The 21629-nt window shown below is 39.5% G+C and overlaps 1 protein-coding gene and 1 long non-coding RNA gene across 5 annotated transcripts in view; one reads left to right on the forward strand and one right to left on the reverse strand.

The window, feature by feature from the left end:
• EDARADD (EDAR associated via death domain) overlaps positions 1-21629 on the forward strand; it is a 26045-nt gene continuing 4416 nt past the window's right edge. The window contains exons 1-5 of one of the 4 annotated variants that reach the window (XM_064445753.1): positions 1-150; positions 12631-12692; positions 14348-14387; positions 17367-17467; positions 20307-20352. In XM_064445753.1, the coding sequence (XP_064301823.1) occupies positions 12690-12692; positions 14348-14387; positions 17367-17467; positions 20307-20352 (190 nt within the window). In that variant the 5' untranslated portion in view covers positions 1-150; positions 12631-12689. Of the gene's footprint in view, positions 151-7889; positions 8280-12630; positions 12693-14347; positions 14388-17366; positions 17468-20306; positions 20353-21629 lie in introns of those variants that run through there. The other 3 variants (XM_064445749.1, XM_064445750.1, XM_064445752.1) reach the window with 3 other exon arrangements.
• LOC135312437 (uncharacterized) overlaps positions 12154-21629 on the reverse strand; it is a 21439-nt gene continuing 11963 nt past the window's right edge. Inside the window, exon 3 of the long non-coding RNA XR_010371955.1 lies at positions 12154-15143. This is a non-coding gene — a long non-coding RNA (uncharacterized LOC135312437). The remainder of the gene's footprint in view (positions 15144-21629) is intronic.

A 21629-nucleotide genomic window follows, 5' to 3' on the forward strand; every position in this document is an offset into this window, starting at 1 on the left:
CCCGCGCGCTGTGGACCTGAAGGGAGGCGCGAGCGGGGCGATGGCGGCGGCTGCCCCCTCCCGCGGGGGACGCTGGAGTCTCCGGTGTTTGCCGGCGCCCGCGTCCAGCCGTCGGCCGGGCGTCTGCAGAGGCAACAGGCACTTCTAGAGGTTTCTCGCCTTCCTGCTGCCGGGGAGGGCCGGCGGTGAATCGTGTTGAGTGTCTGCAAGTGGCTTTTTTCTTTCGGGTTCAGCTGCCCTTTTCTCTCAGCACAGCTTCTTCTGTGGGAAGCTATTTCTGTAAAGATGGGCACCGTAGTTTATTTTTAACAGCAAGGAGTACAGGGAGATAGGAAATACGGCTTTGCCTTGCCTGATTCTCCTACCTGTTCCCTTTGAGAGCAAGGCTGAAAGTTAATGGAAAAGCAATAGCCTCTCCCTCCACTTGCTTTATTATTATTATGGGGTTTATTTTTTGAGTTGTAACATCGACTTTTTACAGTGGAGACACAGGCTACTGTGTAGCAAATGGAAGCCTATGAGGCAGAAAGAAGGTGCTTTCAGTTGTGGCTTCACGTTACAGCTCAGATGATGAAACACTGAGCTGTGTGGAAAGAGGCAGTCCTGTTTCAGATTCCCTATCCCATGCACCTGAGCTAGCAGTTCTAAAGTTGCATGTTAAATCAATTCAGCTACTTGAGTGATTTTTTTTTTTCATTATTATTAATCACCCCCCCCTTAGGGATAATTTTCTGCCAGAGCAGCCAGCTGAACTGACTCACTGCTTCATCACTCAACGTGCTCCAGAAGAAGGGGCAAAGGTACATATCCTGGTATGAAGAAGAGAGGGTAGGACTATCCCTTCCAGTGCTGCTTGCTGTTAGATCAGTTCAGCTACACCTATTTTTATTTTATTATTTATTAAATTTTTACTGCCCCTTTAGGGAGAGTGGTTGGCACTTGAGAGGTTGAAAGTTATGACATCAGTTGAATTTGTCTAGCTGTGCTTTGTCAATAGATGGTGGAACTGGTCTGAGACCATTACTGCTGCTTCTTTTCAGTTCCTTTCAAAACCTTAAAAAAAACCCAAACAAACAAAAAACCCAAATCACAGCAGCTCAGAAACAATCTTTAGCTCCCAACAGTTAAATGTATATATGTAATTCACTTCCAGAATTGCAAAAATTCATATTCCTGTAGGAAAACATGAGTGTTGCATGGATTTAATCTGCAGTGTTGCTGGAATTAGGACTTAATTCTCAATCCATCTGCTGACCTAGGTGGTTCTTATTCCCTTTCAGTTAGAGGAGAATAGTCCTTTACCAGAATATGGAGACAAGCTTTAAGGTAGAAGGAACTATTGCAGAGAGCATAAAAGTTTTTTAGATTGACCATTGTTATTTACTCTAAAAATTAATTTGGATTAGTTTTCCATCATATTTGTCCTTAAGTGCCAGCATGTCACAGATTTCTACATTGCTGAAAATGGCTTGAAAAATGAAAGGCTGATAGCTATGAATTACAGAGACCGCGAAATGGAGTAGGCAGGTTATAGTCTGGTCCCAGAGAGATGATGTAATTGCTCCTTCCTTTCCTCTCTGGAGTACAGGCAGTAGGCCTATCATTTGGGAAGGATTAAACTGACAATCTATTCCTACTTTCAGTACCAGTGGACCAATACATTTGCTAGATATTTGAGAAGAAATGGCAGAACATCTAATGTGTACATTACATGGTTTGCTCTCACCATCAGTGTTCCATACTTCATCACAAGTGGTTTGTACTTCTCGCAAAGGAACTGTTTCTGAGAGGAATAAATTCAGGTGAATTCATGGTATTCATTTGGATTTTATAGCTTTGATTCTGGAGCAAATTTTATGTCATGAGCATTTTAAAAAGCCCCCAAACCTTGGAAGAATCAAGCACTTGTGCTGTCACACACTTGCACTGCATAAAGGACTATGCAAATTAGATGTGAACTCTCATATTTTCTAAGTTGTCAGTTTAGAACATTTTATGTTAGTTACAGAAAGTACTTTATTTCTTCGCTTCTGAAAGAGTCTTATCCTGCTTGGATCAAAAGTCTGTGGCAGTGTAGTTTTTGACTGCCATGTTAGAAGCATAAGGAATTAGCCATAGAAGTGTATAATGAATAATTTTAAGAGGCATAAAAAAAGAAATTAATTCCTTGTATACATTAGTATTATGTGCTATACCAGAGGTGAATTTAGCTTAATATGGTTTTCTAAACTCTAGGGTATTTTGAATCTTATTTTATGTTTTAGTGTTGTTTTCAATGTATGAATGCTACTTTGGTAGTGGTAGAAAAATGTTTTTTTAAAAATGTAAAATTCCCAATATAGGATTTCTTTGTGAAATCAATTTTGGGAAATAGCTGCAGAAGAAACAGGCTTACAATTGCTAATAAAACCTATCAACATGTTACAAAGCTGGGAGTACCTACTAAGCCTGATTCTTTTAAAGAAATTTGCCATGATCTTATAATATTTTAGCGAGGGCTGAGGACCAGCCTTTACTGGGGAAAGGGAAAATCTCAGTTTACAGCTTCCTGGGATCATGAAAAGAGTCCGGAGTATATATTTAATTTTTCAATGTACATGTACATTTTACAACGTACATGCTTGGCATAAGAACAAATATCTTCTGTGACTTCATAATGTACATTGCTGTTAAAAATGGTGACCGTTTTATTTGCAAGCTCTAACATTTTCTATGTGCAAGCAACGACAGCCTTGAACACAGGAACTAAAAACTATTCTGTATTACGAAATAAGAGTTAAATAATGCACAGGAGTTACCTTGTGCCTATCACAATGTTGTTCTCTAGAGTGGACAGAGATCTGAGTGCACCAGAGAGTGTCAGATGGTCTTTTAGTGGATACAACAAATCTGCAATTACCAAACTTCCCTCTGGCCTGCAGAGAGGACACAGTGGGAACTGAAACTGATAAAGTCCTGCTACTTTTCTTGTATTAGCTCCATTGGTACTTTTCAGTTAGCTCTTATTTGCTAGATTTGAGTTTATGCACTCTGGTTGTACATAGAAATCATGATCTGTGGTCATCAACCATGTAAAAATGTATCTTAGAAATTATTATGGACCAAGTTCAGTGAACAAACAGGCAAAACAGGGTGGCTTCAGATTTCATGTTACGAGAAGCTTGGTAAATTCTAGCTGCTTTGCCAAATCTGTGAACTAGATTTCAGTAATCTGAAACGTGGATTTCTGGAAATTTTTTGCCCTTGAAAATTTTGCCTTTATTTATTTTTCCAAAACATTTGAATGAGTCCTTTCTAAACTTAGGAGAGTAAACTAGATAATCGATACCTCATAAGCTTCTGTTTAAGTTTAGCAAACAGCAGCAGTGGGAGCTCAGTGCCTGTTAGGCAATGCAGCATCTTGTAGTAGCCGAGTTATGAAGATTTGATGATACAGCAAAGCAAAGCTGTGGGTGAGAACTTAGAGTAAACCACCTGACCTAAGTACCAAAAGCAGACAACTAGTGAGACACACGAGATCTGCGGTCTGTCAGGCCTGCAACAACTGAGGAATTTGTGTGCCCAAAACCCAGTTTTATCCGTCATTAGGTCTGATACAAGTTATTATGTTTCCTTGCAAGTCATGCTTCACTAACATCCTGTTCTCACGTACTGATATCTGCCTTAAAACCACAATATACGGTCGACTCTGAGGCAACTGTTGCAAATAACTTCTGAAAAGTACCCATGGATGTCAATACGAATGAGAAAAGTCAGGACATTTCTCTTGGCCTGTAAATAGCAAAGCTACAGGTCAGAATTCAGTACAGTGGAAAAAAAGGAAAATTTTGAATATAAGAATTGCATACAACAATATCTCAAAATGGATATGAGGAAAAAGAGGGGAATGAAAGAGAATGCAGTAAAAAAAGAATAGCAAAGTACAAGGAGGGAGTATATTTTTTAAAAAAGTTTTTGAGGCGGTGACAAATTAACTACAAATCTTAGCTATATTCCTCTATTCTCACTCCTGTGTTTCATGCGTGTGTATTATAGTTGAATGTTAATGAACTGCACTGTGTAGCGTATCACAGCATGGTCTGAATCAAGAATATAGAAGTAAAGTAATCTCTGGAGTCTTACTGTCATTCCCATGTACCTATAATTTTTGAAGAAGGAATGCTAACAAAGAACTGAGTCTACTAACTCTGTCAAACTTCTGAATATAGCAGGTGGAGATGAACTTAAGTAGTCTTGTTTAAAAGAAACCCCAAGACTTATGCATTTGCATTTTGTGTGCATGTGCTTATCTGTCAACAAATCCAGTCGTGAGGTAGAGATCTCAACTCAGTTATTATACAGCTATGGAAAAAAGCAGCCAGGCAGGGGAGCCCTGCTAATGCTCCTGCAAGGGGATAAGCTGCAGCCTGAAACCAATCATATTAGGCTCAGTTTCAATATGTCCATCTAAAGAAAGCAAGATTTCACTGTTTCTGTGGCACGTGTTTGACTTGGACACAGCACGGTTCCCAGGGTGGTGGGAACATTCCCATATCATGCAGTCCTCTAAGGCAAACAAATTATCCACAGGCTTAAGTAAGGTGGTGTAGGTGTGTGTAATTTCTTATATTTTCTCCATATAATGTTGTTTCTGTCAAATAAATGTCAAAATTGTGAAATTCTTGTGCAACTGTAAAAGAACAGACCAGTATAATTATTGGCAAAGAGTAGTTTCAACTTTATAGCTGCTGGTTAATTATTCCTACTCCAGAAGTCTCAGAATTTTAAAGGACTGGTCTGGCAACACACTGAAGCAGCTGACAGTTGAAAGCTATCTACAGAATTCCCGTGAAAGAAAATGCAGGGAGTTAGCATTAGTTATTTCCTAACTCTACTGAAATACATTAGAGGTGAAGAGCTTATGTGGAAACAGAAGTATTTTACTCAATATGAACTTCGTTAAGTAAAGATGTTTGAAAGTTGTAAAGCAAATGAATGAGGAAGACTAAACGTGGTTGCCATGTGGTACTGGCAGGCCCACAGATACCGTGACTATTAGCAACCCCGGGGGGGGAAGATGGCTGTTCCACTGTGTTAGTGACATTTGCCATCTGGAGCAGTAGTTCTGTATTTCCATGGGGAAACACTGTAGATGTCAGGAAAATGTGTGTGGTTTTTGGGTTTTTGTGGCTTTTTTTGTGTGGTTTTTGTGTTTGTGGGTTTTGGGTTTTTTTTTTTTTGTGGGGACGTAGCAATAATATTTTGCTGGACAGAAATATATTGTCCATGAGAGGAGAAAGGTTTCATCTGTAGCCTTGTGCTCAGAAGATGGGAAACCCCTTGAGATTGTGGGTTGATTGCTATTTAAAACAAGAAACTAACTGGCTATGTATTACCAGATAGTTCGTACATTTCTAGGAAAAGTCTCTGTCCTCATCAAAGATGGCTGTTTCTTTGATGGGGCCAGGAAAGGGGTGAGAAGAGGCATGTGTAGACTTGATTTGTAAAAACTATTTGAAAACATTAATTCTGTATTTGAGTGGAAATTTACAAAACCTTGAACTCTTCATGTTATCATTAGTTACAGTGAATTTAGCAGCTTGCAGGGTTGCAGCAAGATAAGATATAGTTTGTACTTAAGTATAGAAATTTGATTAGAAAGTTAATCCACTGTTTTAGAGAATGCTGCTGCTTAAAGTTATCTTATTCTGGATTTTGTTTTTATGATACTAAAAACTAATAGTATCATATAAACAAATATATATTTAGTTTTGCCAGAATAATTGCTGACTTTCTGGACTTGTCAGTAAGTAACAAAGATTTCCATATTGCTCATTAAAGTGATACAAGAAGAGGCATGCAACAGCCAGGTTAATCTGTACTGTTGACAGTGCTCTAGTGATAGTTATATGTAATTGCATGCTCCTCCTTCAGTACTAGAAAAAAAATTGTTAAATTATGATGACTAACCTAAGTTTTGAGGCAGTAATGCTATCTAGAATATTGGCCTTTGTTATTAAATTCCATGATTTTAAAGAGTTCTTTATGAATAATTTGTTAAAAAAACCCTGTTTCAAATTGAAAAGCCAATGCAATTTACAGATATGCTTTTAAAAATGCATTATTTTCAACATTAACCAGTTTTGGCTCCTGGCACAAGTGTTGTTCTTCTAAAATGATTTTGTTCTTGTTTGCTAAAATAATTTTTTAATTCTAATGTGGGAAGATTTCAGGTTGTGAGTTACCACAAAAGTAAACGGCACATTAATGGTAAAACCTGGCTTAGCCCCAACAGCAATGCTTTGTATGTTTCTGCAGTTTACAGCCACCTGTGTAGCACTAGTACCCTCTGGGTATTCTGAAAGATGTTAATAGACATGTTTTTATATAGATTATATATTTATTTATCCAAAGTTTTTGTAGTCACTGACTATATCTACTTCTGGGGTTGAAACCAGTAGTCTTCAAACAGCACACAGGGGCAATATGTACATGCAGGTCCTCAGGGCAGATACAGCATTCATTTTATTAAGGCAGGTTTAAAATCCAGAAAAATCTTAGCTCTACTGTGGCATTGTCATTCCTTACAGTTATAGGAGAGGCTCAAATTATTATTCTAGCATTTGTGCAGATCTCAGTTGGTAAGAATATACTTTTTCTGCCCTCTAACTCTCAGCCTGATTATCCATCACCAAAAACATTGTGCCTCTAGGGAAACATACAGAACCAGCTATTTTATTTCTAATTAGACTTGGTGTTACCCTTTTAAATTAAGAAATGTCTCTGTTCTTTGAGAATGAGTTTCAATATTAACGTGGAAGCAGAGTCAACCCATATCATGAACAGCTGGACTCCAATGATATACCTAAAATGGTACTACTTTGGGTTTTATACCTCATGAACTGTAGAAACGTTAGTGGTCTGTTAGCTCTACCTTGGAAACTAAGAAATATAGAGGTATAGGGATGTGTTTGTGTATAACCCAACGGCAAAACCTCCTTTTACCCCAGTGAAATAAGGGTGATGCTCCAAATCTTCTAAACACCAAGTCAGTACTCCCATGGGTAGGGTGATTGAGGTGTACACCGTAAGAGCTCTCCACGCAAAGACTTGGTCTTTTACAAGAATTCTCAAATTCAGCAACAGAATTATTGAAAAACATTAGTATTACTGATGTTAATGAAAAGCCAAATGGCAGGATAAGCCACCATATTCAATCTGAATTCTGAAAATAAGAGCAATTTAGTCTTTATAACTGTGTTGTTTTGGTTTTTAAATTTTTTATTTTTAGATTTGAGATGGAAAATAATCTGTGCAAAAGCACTCAATTTTTGATGCTTTATAGACCAAAGGCTACTTTTAGTTACCCCATTGTAGGCCAGTTGACTGAATTGGAGCTCTCCCAGTGTAACAGAGTAGAACTAGGCTGTAAAGTTACCTCATTAATAAATGAGTAAGGTGGCTAACATGTGAATGTGGTCTTTATAACAGCAAATTCGGTTATGTTGGTTTCTTTTGTTTGTATTGTATGATAAATAGCAACACGTGATATTTCTTATTTAGAAAGTGATTTATGCGCAGACCCCATTTAAGAAATCTGTATTACTTTAAGTATATTGAAACCTTAAGTGAGAGAATTTGCCCGAGGTGCCAGTGGGGACCCAAAGCAATTACATACGCGGATTTGACATCATCACGGTGTTGGAAGCGCCTATAGCATAAGAGGATGTATTTTAAATACTTGTGAAAAACCAGTGCAGTTTATGATTGTTGCTCTGCAGTCCTTGGCTCCTTAAACACCCTCCCCACAGCGTGAGCCACCCGCGGGCGCGACGCGCGTCCCTGGCGGGCGGCGGGGATTTAAGCCCCGAAGGATGTAAGAGCGGGAGGGCGAGCGCCTGGGTTTATATCGCTGAAGTTTAGGTCCAATCTAGTGTTACTAGATGAGCCGTAGCAGGCACCCGCGTCTGCGGCGTTACCAAACACGGAGGGCGTGGGAAGCGGAGCCCCTCCCGCCCGGGCAGCCGTCCCGGGGGGTCGGCGCGGCAGCGCCCTTTCCCGCCGAGGGGTGCGGGATCCCGGCGGACGCCGTTTCCGCCGGGGGTGGGAGCTCCCTCCCCGCGCCCGGCCCTACCTGCGCCGGCAGGAAGGAAAAAGGAAGGAGGGAGGGAGGGAAGGAAAGGGGCGGCGCGGGGCGGCGGTTCCGGGCACGTCGGCGGGCGCCGCTCGTTCCTCTCGCTGGGAGCCCGCCGCCGCCGCCGCCCCCCCCATGGCCGCTCCGCAGGACCCGCTGCCCCCAGGTGAGGACGCCGCCGCGGCGGGAGGGTGGGGTGCCCAGCGGGGCGCCGCCGCCGCCTCCTGCTCTCCCCAGGCCCCCGCGGGGCGGGGTGCGGCCGGCGGAGCCCTGCTGCCCCGCTTCTCTCCCCGGGCCGGGGTGACCCGCGGCCGTGGCTCCTGGGAGCCAGGTGAGGAGCCGAGCCCCGGCCGAGATGAAAAGGCTTTGTCAGTTGCTCCCTTCCCCCTCCGCACGCGCTAATTAAGCACGGTAATAATTTGTCATGTGCTCTGCTCATGTGATTTAGAGCAACTTGTCTTGTCAAGCCTGCTCTAGTGTTTAGCGTGTAAGTTAGCTCGTGCTTTCGAACAGCACACTAAAAACCATTTTCCTGAAATCCCAGACTCCGGGTGGTTAGGAAGCCCATGCTCTTTAACTTGCGCGGCTAATAGTGCAAATGATTTTTGAGTACCTCATCTCACGTGTGCCAGCGTCACAGTTCTTCCTACCTATCTGCTTAGACAGTGACAAAGTTTTGAGTAGTTAACAGTGAACAAAAATGCACAAGTGCTGATGTAAGCCCATCAGGTTTTTCAGAGAACTGAATATTCTGCTATGATTTGCTGTATTTCCTCCTCTTATTCAAATCTGAAATTCACATGCCTCTGGCTGAAGCACTATTGTTGATTTGGGTTTAAACAAAGGGTTCATCTCAATGAACAACATTAGTATTAGGGTATTATATCACTTTGTTTGAGTTGTATTAAGTTGTGCTATTAATTTGTATGCCCTGCTTTGGCGTGAAAGAGGTCTTACTTATGTATGGCTGAACTACATAACTATGGTAGACCTTACATGCTTCACTCGCTACTGGTGGTGTCAAGGCTATGTTGCAGGGAAAAAACTGGGACAGCAGGGAATGCCATCTCTGCTACGTGGTGCTTCGTGAACCCCTTCCTGCTTAAAGGTCAAAATGCTGAGGTCTCCAAAACTCACCTTCAGACTTCCTTCCTATGCGAGGACAAAGAGCAGATGTAGGATTAGAAGTCTGAATATGTATGTGTATATGCTTATATACACCTGTGTATATATAAAATTGGCAAACTGTTCACACTGTTAAGTGCACAGTATTGCATCCCCGTTAGAGTAGTGGTATTGAACAAAGAGAAATGGTGGTGATGGGATGGGTACAAGTCTGCTGCTCCTGTTGCAGACTGGTTATGCTGGACAGGCTCAGGCAGAAGAGCACTGGCAGCCACTGAGCAGTCAGCCTGCAGGTGCTGGGCAGCAGAAAGGAACCTTGGGAGCAACCGTCAAGCCTGACTTATGTCTGTCTGCGTCAATTTACACGTGTCGATTTATGTCCATCTGAGTCAACTAACCTGTGGTTCCTGGCAGAAGTGTGGGGAAGTAAATGTAGGCCAGTGGCTGTATGCTGTCAGTGGGGGGTGTGGTGATAGTAATTTCTTTAGGGATCCCAGATAACGTTGTTATCGAGCTGCCTGTCAAAGTAACTATGAAATTAGAGGGTGCGCTGAATAATCAGTCAGATGATACCTGTGTTTCCTGTTGGCCTTTCAACATACAAAACTGTGGATGTTTTACAACTGAGATAAACAGAGAACTTTTCTCCCTGCTGTTTTGTGCACCTGCATCCAGCTGTATGAGATGAGCTGCAGAATGCTGGGGGAGGTATGTATGGGAAAGAGAGGGGTGACATGACATTTTAATCACTTTATTCACAACTAAATATTAAGTCTGTGGTTTTTAAATTATCTGCCAACTATCAGTGATTGGCAAGACCATGGTGAATCATCTGCAGCCAGTATGTGGGGCATTTATTCTCATGTACAAATATTTGCACACATGCCACTTATACAAAATGCTGGGACTTAGTAGTGTTCTACAACCTAGAAAAACATGGAAATTGTTGTTCTTCATAAAGAACTACAAAAAGAAAAGGGAAGAAATTGAGGTGTAGGGAAAGAAATACAAATATCTTTCATGGTGGATACTAAGCAAGAAAGGTGCAGAGTCACAGATTCACGGTGACTGTGTTTCTGTGTGAGACCTAGAAAGCAGGAGTCAATTAAAGGTACCACCCTGTAACCCATCACCTCTTGCAGGGTCACCCTGGGGTCTGTCAAATCCTTATTTCAAATGCCCATATTCTTGGAGCTTCTCCTACTTTCCCAGTGCTTCCCTCTGGATTGTGGAAAGTAAATAATTACCAATGTCACAATGTACCTTGGCCATACCTTGGAGATGTGACAGAAGATAGGGGATGAAGCCCTTACCGTAGCTACAGTAGCCACCAAGGTTCACCAGGGTATGGACCTTTTGTGGGGTCTTCATCTGCTTTAAGGCTCCTCTTATCTTACAAGGGCAAAAGAAAGATTTTTTTACTTTTTTCTTTTTTTTTTTTTTAATTTCAACTCAGCCAAGGATCCATAAAGAGGACCTGTAAGGCCTCCAGAATAAACTGATCATAAGTTGCATGCTTTCTTTGGCTCCAAGTACGTCCCCCGTTTCAAACTTTCCTTTACAAGGTGGGCTTCCTCCTTTGCCCCAGCTCCCTTTCCTGTTTTTTTTTTTTGCAGCTCTCCACTACAGTTCCCATTGGAGATCCTCCATTTTGGCCCTACTCTCACGCAATGTCTTACACCAGCTTATTGTATATTCTCATACCACAGTCTGACTCCCATCCTCTCTGCATTCAAACTGGGAAGCTTATGGCAGTTTGTGCTGGCCCTTGCCATCAAGGCAGGCCTCCTCCAGAATGTGCAGTTAATACCATGTTTCTGGAGCAGGGATTTCGTATTTACCAAAAAGGACATGTGTGGCAAGAATATGGGGTTTTGGTCTGGGGGTTTTCCTCTTCTGCATATATCTTCCTAAACTTTACACTGCAGTGTGAACATGCTCATCTGAAATTTTAAAGACCTTTGCCTTTGGAAAATGTTCAGTGTGTCTGTGTGCAAAGGCAGTGCTCAAGCCTTGTGGATCTGACCCCTCTGATCATGTGCCACCTGCCTGGATAATGCATGTGGTCTCCTTGTGGGCACTAGCACTGAGAAAGGCTCTTCCTGACATTGCAGAGAGGGGCTGGTCACAGCACCGGACACCCAGGAACTGCTGCTGATGGGATTGCCTCACAGAAGCAGGAGCAGGAACAGCTAGCTCTGTCCTGGAGCCCTGGGACTGCTTCTGTCCCGCTGCTGCCACCTTTTTTTTATTTTCAGGCCTGTTTATTGTACTGTCTTGTGTCGTCTTATGCTTTAGCTTGCCGTTCTGTTGTACTGAGTAGATTTGTAGGAGCAGGCCCCAAAATAAACAATTCTGCTAAATCTGAGTTGGTTAGAACAGTGTCTGTGTAACTTATGTGCTATTTTGGGGCTCAGGGTTTATACAGGGCATTTTGTAATTAATTTCTGGGATAAAGTTGTGTTCTAGAACGCATGGATTTCTGTATCTGGGAGAAGGTAATCACCGAGGACTGATTCCAACCACCTCTTTCTGGTTGCAGTTGAAAACATTCAATGTGTTCTTGTAGTGAATACAAGGACTTTTAGAATGAGAGTGACAAGAATGGAGTGAAAATCCTACTATGTAATTTAGAATGCTTTTCAGTTTTTGAAAATGTGATATTTATCAACAGAAGAGATTCCTTGAGGAAATGGCATGACGATAGTAAATAACAGGAGTGGTGTTGTGAATCCTGACTTCTGTATGAGATTTGTTTCAGAATCTCTGTGTACTTTTGGTCAGTACCCCACTATTATTTGTCAATTTAGCCATTGGTGCAGAGGGATTGACATTTAACAATTTACCTGCAAGTGTTTTATTTTTGTATCTTTTTGATGCTAATATAATTGAAGTTTATGATTCTATTGTATATAAATAATTAATGTTTACCTCAAATATATCTTTTATTAGGTTTTGTACTACAGTCTGCTGTTTATTATAGTGTTAATTTTTGTTGTAGTGGGTGTGTTTACTGTTTGAATTATTGCTCTAAGGAAAAAACAGAGCACTGCCACTCAGACAAAAATACTTAGATTTTAGGACATTTACTGGATTTTATTCTTTGCTGAATTGTTTTGTGGGTTTTTTTACTAAAAATAATTTAAAATTTTCATTTTAGTCTATCTTTTGTTAGCTTAGAGTTGGGTTTCTTGTTGCATGTAGTTTCTCATCTATATGCTAGTAGCTTTGATATTCTAGTTTGTCGTGTTTTCTTGTGGAAATGTAATTTGACATAATGCATGTATTGGCTGTGTACTTGTGCTTTATCTTGGTCAGACAAAGAAGTAAAATATGAATTGCCAGACAAGTGTTTTGAGGATTATGCAGTGATAAAGCTTTCTTATTTCCAGCAAATCATGCAGCAAAAGAGCCAGTGGAGGATACAGATCCAAGCACTCTTTCCTTAACAATGGTATGTGTGTAATACAATTCAAATCATTATAGCTTTCAATCCTTATGTAATGCAGAAGTGAGATAAAACATTTAAGGATGTTAACTCAAACTATGAGTATGTATAGGGATTTGCTTATCTGTATGATTATATAAACACCGTTTAATTTAGTAACAATGTGCAGTTAAAGTGTAAATAAAAATACCAATTGGTTTGTAAGCAGAATTGGATGGTATCAGCTGAGCTGTCTGTGGGATAGCCTCTAGAGACTGACAGCGTAATGTTTATAATTTAAAAAAAATCCCAACAACTAAAACAGATTGGTTCTGTCATTCTTCTGTCTATACGGGTTGGAGGGATAAGAAAACCCACCAGGGTTTAAAATTTCGATTATACTAAGGTGTTATTTCTTCCTGTACTTTTTTTTTCTGGTGAGTTAAAGTCATGGAAAGGTAAGACCAAACAGCAGTGCCTTACAACAGGCGTGGGCGAGACCAAAGAGCGCGCTCTAGTGCTTGCTGGCAGAGCAACACCTTTATGACAAGTTGTGTCTTAGGATATTAAACATGTCAGTCTTACGCTGAGACATATATCAGGTAAAAGTAATATGAGATTCTGTCAAGTATTTTAAGAGTTTTTCATTTTAATGTTGCTATGGATTGTTTACTCTGGGGAAAATTTACAGTGCCGTGTAGCCCAGAGAAGGCTCGTCTAATTTAGTTACATGGACAGATTGAAATGCATTGGTTTGCTTTATGGATGGCAAGTGAGCACGCTATTGCTTTGCCGTGGTGTTTTCTTCCCATTTTGAAGCTTGCAACAGGAAGTCAGCAGGAAACTCGTGAAATTTCACTGGTACTTTAAATGCCGATCCTTCACTGGGATCCATTATTGCAGTCTGTGTACGTGCATTTGTGTAGCAGGTTTTAATAAAGGATACAGATTTTGTGATTGATGTTGTGAACTGGCTAAATTAGATGCTGGTTTTTGCTGAGGGGAAATGTTGCTATGTCTGAGATGAATGAAAGCTTGTTTATCCCCCTTACTCCCTTAAATTAAGATGTCTTTAATCTGTTTGCTTGGTTATGAGCCTTTATAAAAGCCACACCTACTTTTATATAAAGGTAGGCGTCATGGGGAAGGAGGTGGATTTCAGGAAGAATAGTAGGTTATAACATGCCTGGAAATCAGCAGCTATCCCTTTAAACTCAGTAATGATAGTTTTCTATTGCATTTTAATCAGCTTCTTAATTTTAGGGCAGAAGGGAAAAATATTTTTTTCTTTCAGTACAGTAATATTTTAGTAAAAGCTTGTATCTGCTAAAAGAGCTTTTGAAGTCATCTCTATTCCTCCTGGTATGCATTACATTTTCTAGGTTATCTTGCTACTTAAATGCAAAATTTTTTTCCCAACCTCTGCCTTTTCACTAAAAAGTAATGCCTTTAAAAATACTGCAGGAAAGCAGCAATGTCTGTTACTTTTTATGTGCTAATCAGTAGTGTTAATAGCATCTCAATTCTCACATAAGAGAATTGTTACTATGTCTGATTGTAGACAGATCAACTAGTGGAAATTTAAGAGATGCAACTGTAATCATGCAGTTTTATATACTCTTTCTCCAGCAGAATTACACTCAAAATAACAAACATCTGTGTCTCTTGCCTTTTTGTGACAGACTGAAAAATATCCTGTCCAAGACACAGGGGTACCTAAAGGTAAGTGTTGTAAATTCGGTCTAATCAGGTGTCATAGATAAGTGTTGTTACGTGCAATAAAATCATTGGTGTTATCCAACAGATTGAAATATTCTTACTTTTTCCTAGATGTTTATGTTTTAAGTGTAGTGTCATCTTCTGTATTTTTAAGGTCAGTTTGGTGTATATATATAACTTCTGAAATTTCCTTCCGAAGTTTAGTTTTGAACTAAAGTCAGTCTAAAACTGTCATCAGAAGATCTTGGCTTTCAGTCTAGAAGGAAAATACAGTGGTGCAATCAAAAAAAAGTGTTCAGAGAACAGATGCCAGAGATGTGGTAATGTTAGAAAGTGGCTTTGAAGAGATTACCAGCGCCTTTGGGTTATCAGAAATATAATCCAGAAATACTTTCCAGGTCTCTTGCCTCTGATTGCATTCTCAGCCCTATAACCAATTAATTCTCTGTGTCATCTTTTACCTTCAGCAGGTATTAAACCCATCTATTTGGGAACATAATATAGGTCCCCTCTGCACAAGTTCCTTCCTCTTCTCACAGAAAATGGAGTGAGGGAGTTCAGGTTCTTCACTGAAGTAAAATACTTGGATTTAACAGTATGAATATCCCCTTCATGATTTCCTTGACATGGCAGGGGGGGCGTTTCTTTTGTCATCCCAGGCTTCACCATTGGCTTTTGTCCAGGGAATGCACTGGCAGGGGCTCAGTTGAGGAGTGCTCTTCAGGTAGTGTGTTCTTCATCCTGTGTTGCACAGCAAGTCTGCAGAGGGGACAGACGCAGGAAATTATGCAGAAGCTAGTCACAATGGAAACTTTTGCTGATGAGCATGAGCAATATATCACTGTGGTTAAAGAAAGGCTAGAGACTATTTTTGGGGGCTTGAGGGAGTCAGCCAGAGGAAATGAGCATCCTCTCAGAAGTGCTGCTCAGTAGGGAGAAGGAGAACATGAGATGAAAACTAATTTGAAATCATAAACTACTTTCTGTTTATTTGTAGCCATGTGGTTTGTTCTTTCAAAATTGTTTTTTAATACTAAAGCAATTTCTCTGTAACATTATTTTCCATGCCCTGTTTTTTATTTCACCCATAACATCAGGTTCCCCTCAAATTTATATAGATAAATTCCTAAATTTCAAACTTGTCAAAGTTGTTTGAAATCTGAGATTGCATGTTTTAAATGCGTTTAATTTAAAAATGAAAGCTGAGAGGAAGTAGAAATTTCAGCACTTTCTGTAGAAAGGAGATGAATTGGGTTTATTTTTAATTTTAGTTTCTGCTTCCTCTTGCTAAGTGTAAAAAGATATAAGTACTAATATAGCTTGACATTTCCCCTTTGGAGTTGAAAGTGATACAAATACCTCTTAATATTCTGTTTCTTTCTGTGGTTTAATCTTTTTTTCTCAGAATGACTTTTCATAACTATTTCTGTAAAAGTACAGACATAAAAATATGAATCTGTGGGCTAAAAAAAGTTACAGATGTGCAGGTCTGATTCTGTGTAACACAAAATGATATTTGCTTCAGATACAATGCTTGAATAGAGTACATTGGCCAGGGGTGGGGTAGGGGCTGTTTTGTTGCTCTTATAGGTCCAGTAATTAATGGACCATTTGGGGGCCATAACTTACTAAAATTCTTAGCACCCTCTACTGATTATGAATGAAAGGTGAGTTGAGGGAACTCTTCATCTTGCAGGACTAGGCTTAACGTCTACATCATGTTTTGATTATAATTCTACCTCCACTCACATATAGAACAAATTTCACACATAACATTGCCATACAAATGAAGTGGAATTTTGATGCCCATTTTGATGACCTTTTTGGATTATTTTTTTTTTGGGTCTCTGGACCTATACTCATAAAGATGATTGTTATTAAACACTTACCCTGCTGGGAGTGGAATACTATTTGGCATTAAGTTTCAACAGTCTTATAAAACCAGAAAAAGAGGAAAATCATAATTTTGGTTTTGTGGTTTTGTTTTTTTTTCTTGCAAGTGTAAGGATGAATTATTTGATTCTGATCAATTTCTTGAGTGAGATAAGGAAATATGTCTTCTTTCTGTTATCTGATGATTCATAAAGATAATAGCTGATCTTTAATGAGATCTTACCACTAAACACATAGAAAATGGCAATATACCAGCACTACAAACATAGTCATCACCATGGAGAGTTCTTGTATGTAAAACTCTGTAGAATATAACCTCTTTTAAGCTCGTGTTAATGATTGGTCAGTACCTGACCCAGGGGAATTATACAAATGGCTTATTGATGAGGACCTTATTAATCATGCAGAGTGAAATTTGTCTGTTTGCACAAGGTTCACAGAGGGCTTATGTATCCATCCCTTTTACCCCTATTTTGAGGGCTGATGTGAAGCTTGAAAGGTAAATAGTTTATGCTGTACTGGGGAATGTTGTGCTTTTCAGTGGACTTCCAGGGCAGTTGATAAACACCCTTTGAAATGGATTATTTCAGTGCTTCAGAAAACTCCCATGTAGTAGAGGTAAGTAGGATGAGCCTAATTTACAAAGGGACAGAATAAAAAGTAAATATTTGTGTAGTACCTATTTCAACAATGATCATTGTAAGTGTGATGAGAAAAGCAAAGCAAAAAGGGATTATATTGACTTGAGACAGTCAACTTCGTCCTACTTTGATGTATTGGTTTGGTTAATATTCTCTGGTCAGCTTTCTGAAACAACGTGACTCTTGCTTCAAAAATAGTATGGTGTTTGTTTAAAAAACAATTGTTACACTAATATCTGATGTCTGCAAGGATTATTCTTCTTCACACGGTCATGTTCTTCATGATTGTTGAGTCTCTGCCAATTTAATATTTTGGGCTTTTAATCCAGGATTTCCCAGTTACTGATCATGATGTGGAGCTAAATTTTATATGCTAGACACCTGTAATTGATGTTTGACAGTCTTACTATTTAAATTTGTATTTGGGTGGAAGACTAGTGTTTCACAGTCTTTGTCTTAGATGAGGAATACCTAACAGATCAAGTTACATTGGAAATTGCATCTGTCAACATCAAGACCCTTACGTCAGATTCTGGCCTAATCCAACAGGTAAGAAAAAATGATACCTGAATGTGAACTATGTTTCTGCTGTTGATTAAATAAGTATGTTAACAAAGAAATATATTTTCAGACTATATCTGGAGAGCATGGAATTACTCAGTAAAACAGACCAGAAACAGGCTCTCTTTTCAAGAGTTCAAGGAAGTGAGCTTCTGTGGAGAAGAGCAAAAGAAAGGTTATTTAATCATTAGCGTGTACTTTGTAGTTTAATTAGGTTTTGATTAGTGTGTAGATGCTCTGAAGAAGAGCTGACAAAGAGTTAAGGCTTTGTCATGCATGCTCTCCCTCTTTCCTGATGAAAATAGAGCCAGGGCAGAGAATAAGTGAAGTAGTAAGGAATTCTAGGTGTTGGACTCTTTGTGTTTTGCCCTTAGGGAGGCATTTGACTATTCTGGTTTGACTTTGGGACACTGCTGTTCCTGTAGTGGAAACACTCTCTGCAGTTTGTGAAGTCTTACATTGCCATAGGGTGGGCAATGCTGAGTGACCCCCATGCTCTATGGTTACCATCTTTCAAGTGAATGTTATTTGCTGAATTTCAAATTGATTCTCTTTGGGTTGAGCAGAAAACTTGGAGAAGAGAAATGAATGAGCACTTTCCAGTGAGATGAAGAATTAAAAGGAGTTCCTTATGCCAGAGTCCCAGCTGAATTTCACCAGAAACAAACATGGGTTTGTTATGCATTTCACAGATGATGGAGGTAACGGTCTCATTCCCATCATCAAGAAGAGAGCATTTATTGCCAGTTTAGAATCACTATAAAGATATTTCTCTGCATTAGAGTGTTAATGGTTCTACAGAGCTGAAAAACTTCTGCTTATCTTCAGACTGTGCATAGGTTTATGGCTTTGATTAGACCTGTAGAGGTTGATTGGATTTTAGTTGTCGGCAAAAATATTCTTGCTTAATACCTTCATCTAATGGGAAGTAGCACTGCGTTGTCTTATTGCAATTACATTACAAGAAAATTATTTTGAACAAACATGAGGGCATCTGACTTGATAAAAGTGGATAATAACTGATCAGTAAAAATACGAATTTTGAACACAGAGATATGGCACAGGTAAGTATGCCTGGTTTTCTTTGTACTTTTTGCAGTACTAGCCTCTCTTGTTATTTCTTTAATCACAAGACATTAGTGTAATGACATCTCTTAAAGGCAATTAGGTATTAGGTTTCACAATACAGTTTGAACTTTCATGAATTCATGAAGTCTGGAAAATGTTACTGAAGCTCAGGGCAGCAACTTAGCTATTGCAAACTAAGTGAACAGTACCCACTTTCCCTTTATTTCTTCCATTTTGTTTTTATTTGCTTGCTTGTTTCTTTTGAATCAGATCTCTGGGGAGGCTCAGTTGTGATGGGCAGCTCCTCATTCTCCCAATGAATCACCCTTCTGGGGGTTTGCTCCTCAGGGCTCAGTAATAATGTTTTATCTTTTTAAGGAATTTGTGGGAATGGAGACAATGACTATAATCGGGATCTCCAGATTTAATTTTTCTTAAACTTTGGGTGCTCACATGTTGCCATGAAGGCCAAGTTCCTGTTTAAAAAGCTCTGGCCAGAGAAAACTTACTCAGTGCCAGCAGAAAAGTAAACTACTAGAAGATAATGGCAAGGAGTATTCTGTTGCAAATGGCATGTGCAGTGTTAGATCTCTCTTGAACGGGGTGAGTTGACGTTGCATGTGTGATTTTGCAGTTTTCAGGAAATAAAGAAATCCTGAAAACAGTATGCAAACTTTTCCTTTCCTAACAAAGTTTTTAAGTATTTTGGAGGTGGTTTACCTTCTTTAGAATTGGACTGTGAATGTATGCGTGTTCACTATATCAACTGAAACTGCCTATATTCTATTTTTAGTGGATTTCTTAGTAAAGATGTTGTAGCAGGTAGGAATAGAGTATCTTATTACACTGTATTGTTACCCAGTTGACTTGTGTTTGCACGCACAACCTGCAAAATATTAAAGCCACCTGCTGTTATAGTTTTGGAAGAATGACGCACTACAAAAAATCGACAATACTTTATTACAGCTATCTAAGGGGAAAATCCCCTTCTGCTTTCATCTTTAAGTCCTCAACAGAAGAAAGCTATTCCCCCGGCTCTACACCCGCTTAAAGTAAGGGCAGCTGCAGTTTCCCGCAGCTCTAGGATCAAGGTGCTGTCCTTCCAGTTTTTAAATGTCGTAACCTTTCAGTTCTACTATGTCGAAAGCAACGTGTGTTGCAGTCTCAAGCTGCTAAGTAATTTTATTATGTTTAATTAGAAGGCAAAAAGCCACTGAGCAAATATTTACCTCAAACAGGAGGGGCATTAGATCTGAACCAGCTGAAATGTTCAAGTCCACCTGTTGTCTAGAAAAGCTTCCTATATATGTAAAGAAATTTGTAAAAATAGCTCTCCCATGCTTCCTAGACCAATGAAGCAGTCCTTTACTGATTCTCATTACAGGCAAAATTCTCGGTTTTTCATTACAAAGCATTTAAAAAATGTTTTTAATCAAGCCATATGAATTGTTGAATGGCTGTTGAGGGATTAAGAACAAATTACTCAAAAGATGTAACGCTATAACATATCATTAGTAAAGATGACATTGTTCAGTGGATACAACCAACAGGGAAGTTTTGTGAGCCAAAGCATGAAAATGCTGCCTGAAAAGACTGCAGATTGTCAGTGACTCCTCAAAACCAGATATGCTACCTGTCTTTCTTTACAAGCAGCTCAGGATTCTTCTAAGTAATCCCCTGACACTGTGTAAATTAGCCAAATAGCTATTCTGGTTTTCAAATACATTGTTTTGATTTATATTTGTTTTCTGTTTTGTAGCCAGAAGACAAAGACACACAAAACCATAGTGATGAATCACTTTCAGGTAATATGTCAGCTTTACTGTTCTACACATTTTATTCCTAGATTTTCTTTGAAAGCACTGTATTAAAAACTGCTATTTGTCATAACCAAGAACTGCCTAGGTAGTCAATGCTTGTGGAGATCATTTAATTACCAGTGTCATTTATAGCTTCCTCTTTGTTCTAAAGGTGGTGGTGATCAATAATGCAGACCATACAAAACGTAAGTTGGGCCTTCCGAATACATCTAGTACATCTACCTTTGGAAGGAATCTGTAAACAGCTACCTGGAGAGAGCAGAAGCTGGCAGCGGGCTGTGGGGGCTCATTCCATAATTGTATGAGCTCAGCTGAGGGTGGAGTGCCTGTGTGTGATATACAGCCCTGCTAATCTAACAATGAACAACTGAGAATTTCCTATTAGTAAAGAAGCGTGTCCTATTATGCAGTGTTAGGATCATGCAATTAGGTGGGTAGGTCATCATTTGCTCATCGGTATCTAACACAGGGCATCTTAGAAAAGCAGGATTCTTTATAATGCTGTTGTAAGCCTGCACACGGTACAGCACAAGCAGCAGGTTGGTTTAGTTTTGTTTACCTGTAACTGTGCTCTGTGTTGTCTTTACCCCTTCTTCCCTGCTTCCATTGGAGGATAATACTTACTCTGGCATCCTTGCAAAGCAAAATAAAATGAAATTCAGATAGGGTGCTCACCTGCCCTTTGAGCTCAGCCAGAACTTTGATTGGATTACATTAATTTTGTCTTGCTTGTATAACTAAATCTTGGTATGAGTGAAGCAAGCAAGTTTTGCCTCACTTCAGCAAGAGTTTAAGGTACAGAAGAAGAGGAGAATAGTTCACATAACATATTTCTGTAGAGAACAGCTGCAAAGCCTGTGGAAAAGCTGTGAGCAAAGATGCTACTAGAACATATTTCCCCTTAACAGGGAATCTGAGCATTTGTACGAAGTTATGTGTCTGCAGCAGTGTTGTTGCTGCATGTCCTAACTTGTTCAAAAACTTCAGAAGTTGTATTTGGCCTGCTAAAAAAGCAAGACGATGAGCGATGTTACAAAAATAACCATAGCCTGCTCTTCCCTTAAAAACCAAAACCAAAGTGCATGCAGAAGCTACATTCAGCTGAGTTGCTTTATCGGCACTAATATTCAGAATAAAAAAGAACACAATGTGACCATCTTTCTGGAATTTTCACACAATCTGACAATTACTGCAAATTAAAAAAAAAAAAAAAAAAACCAACCAAAAAAACCCTTAACGATGCTGTTGTCTGTACGAGAAGG

This window comes from Phalacrocorax carbo, chromosome 3, assembly GCF_963921805.1.
Source record: "Phalacrocorax carbo chromosome 3, bPhaCar2.1, whole genome shotgun sequence".
In the NCBI taxonomy this organism is placed as follows: Eukaryota; Metazoa; Chordata; class Aves; order Suliformes; family Phalacrocoracidae; genus Phalacrocorax; species Phalacrocorax carbo.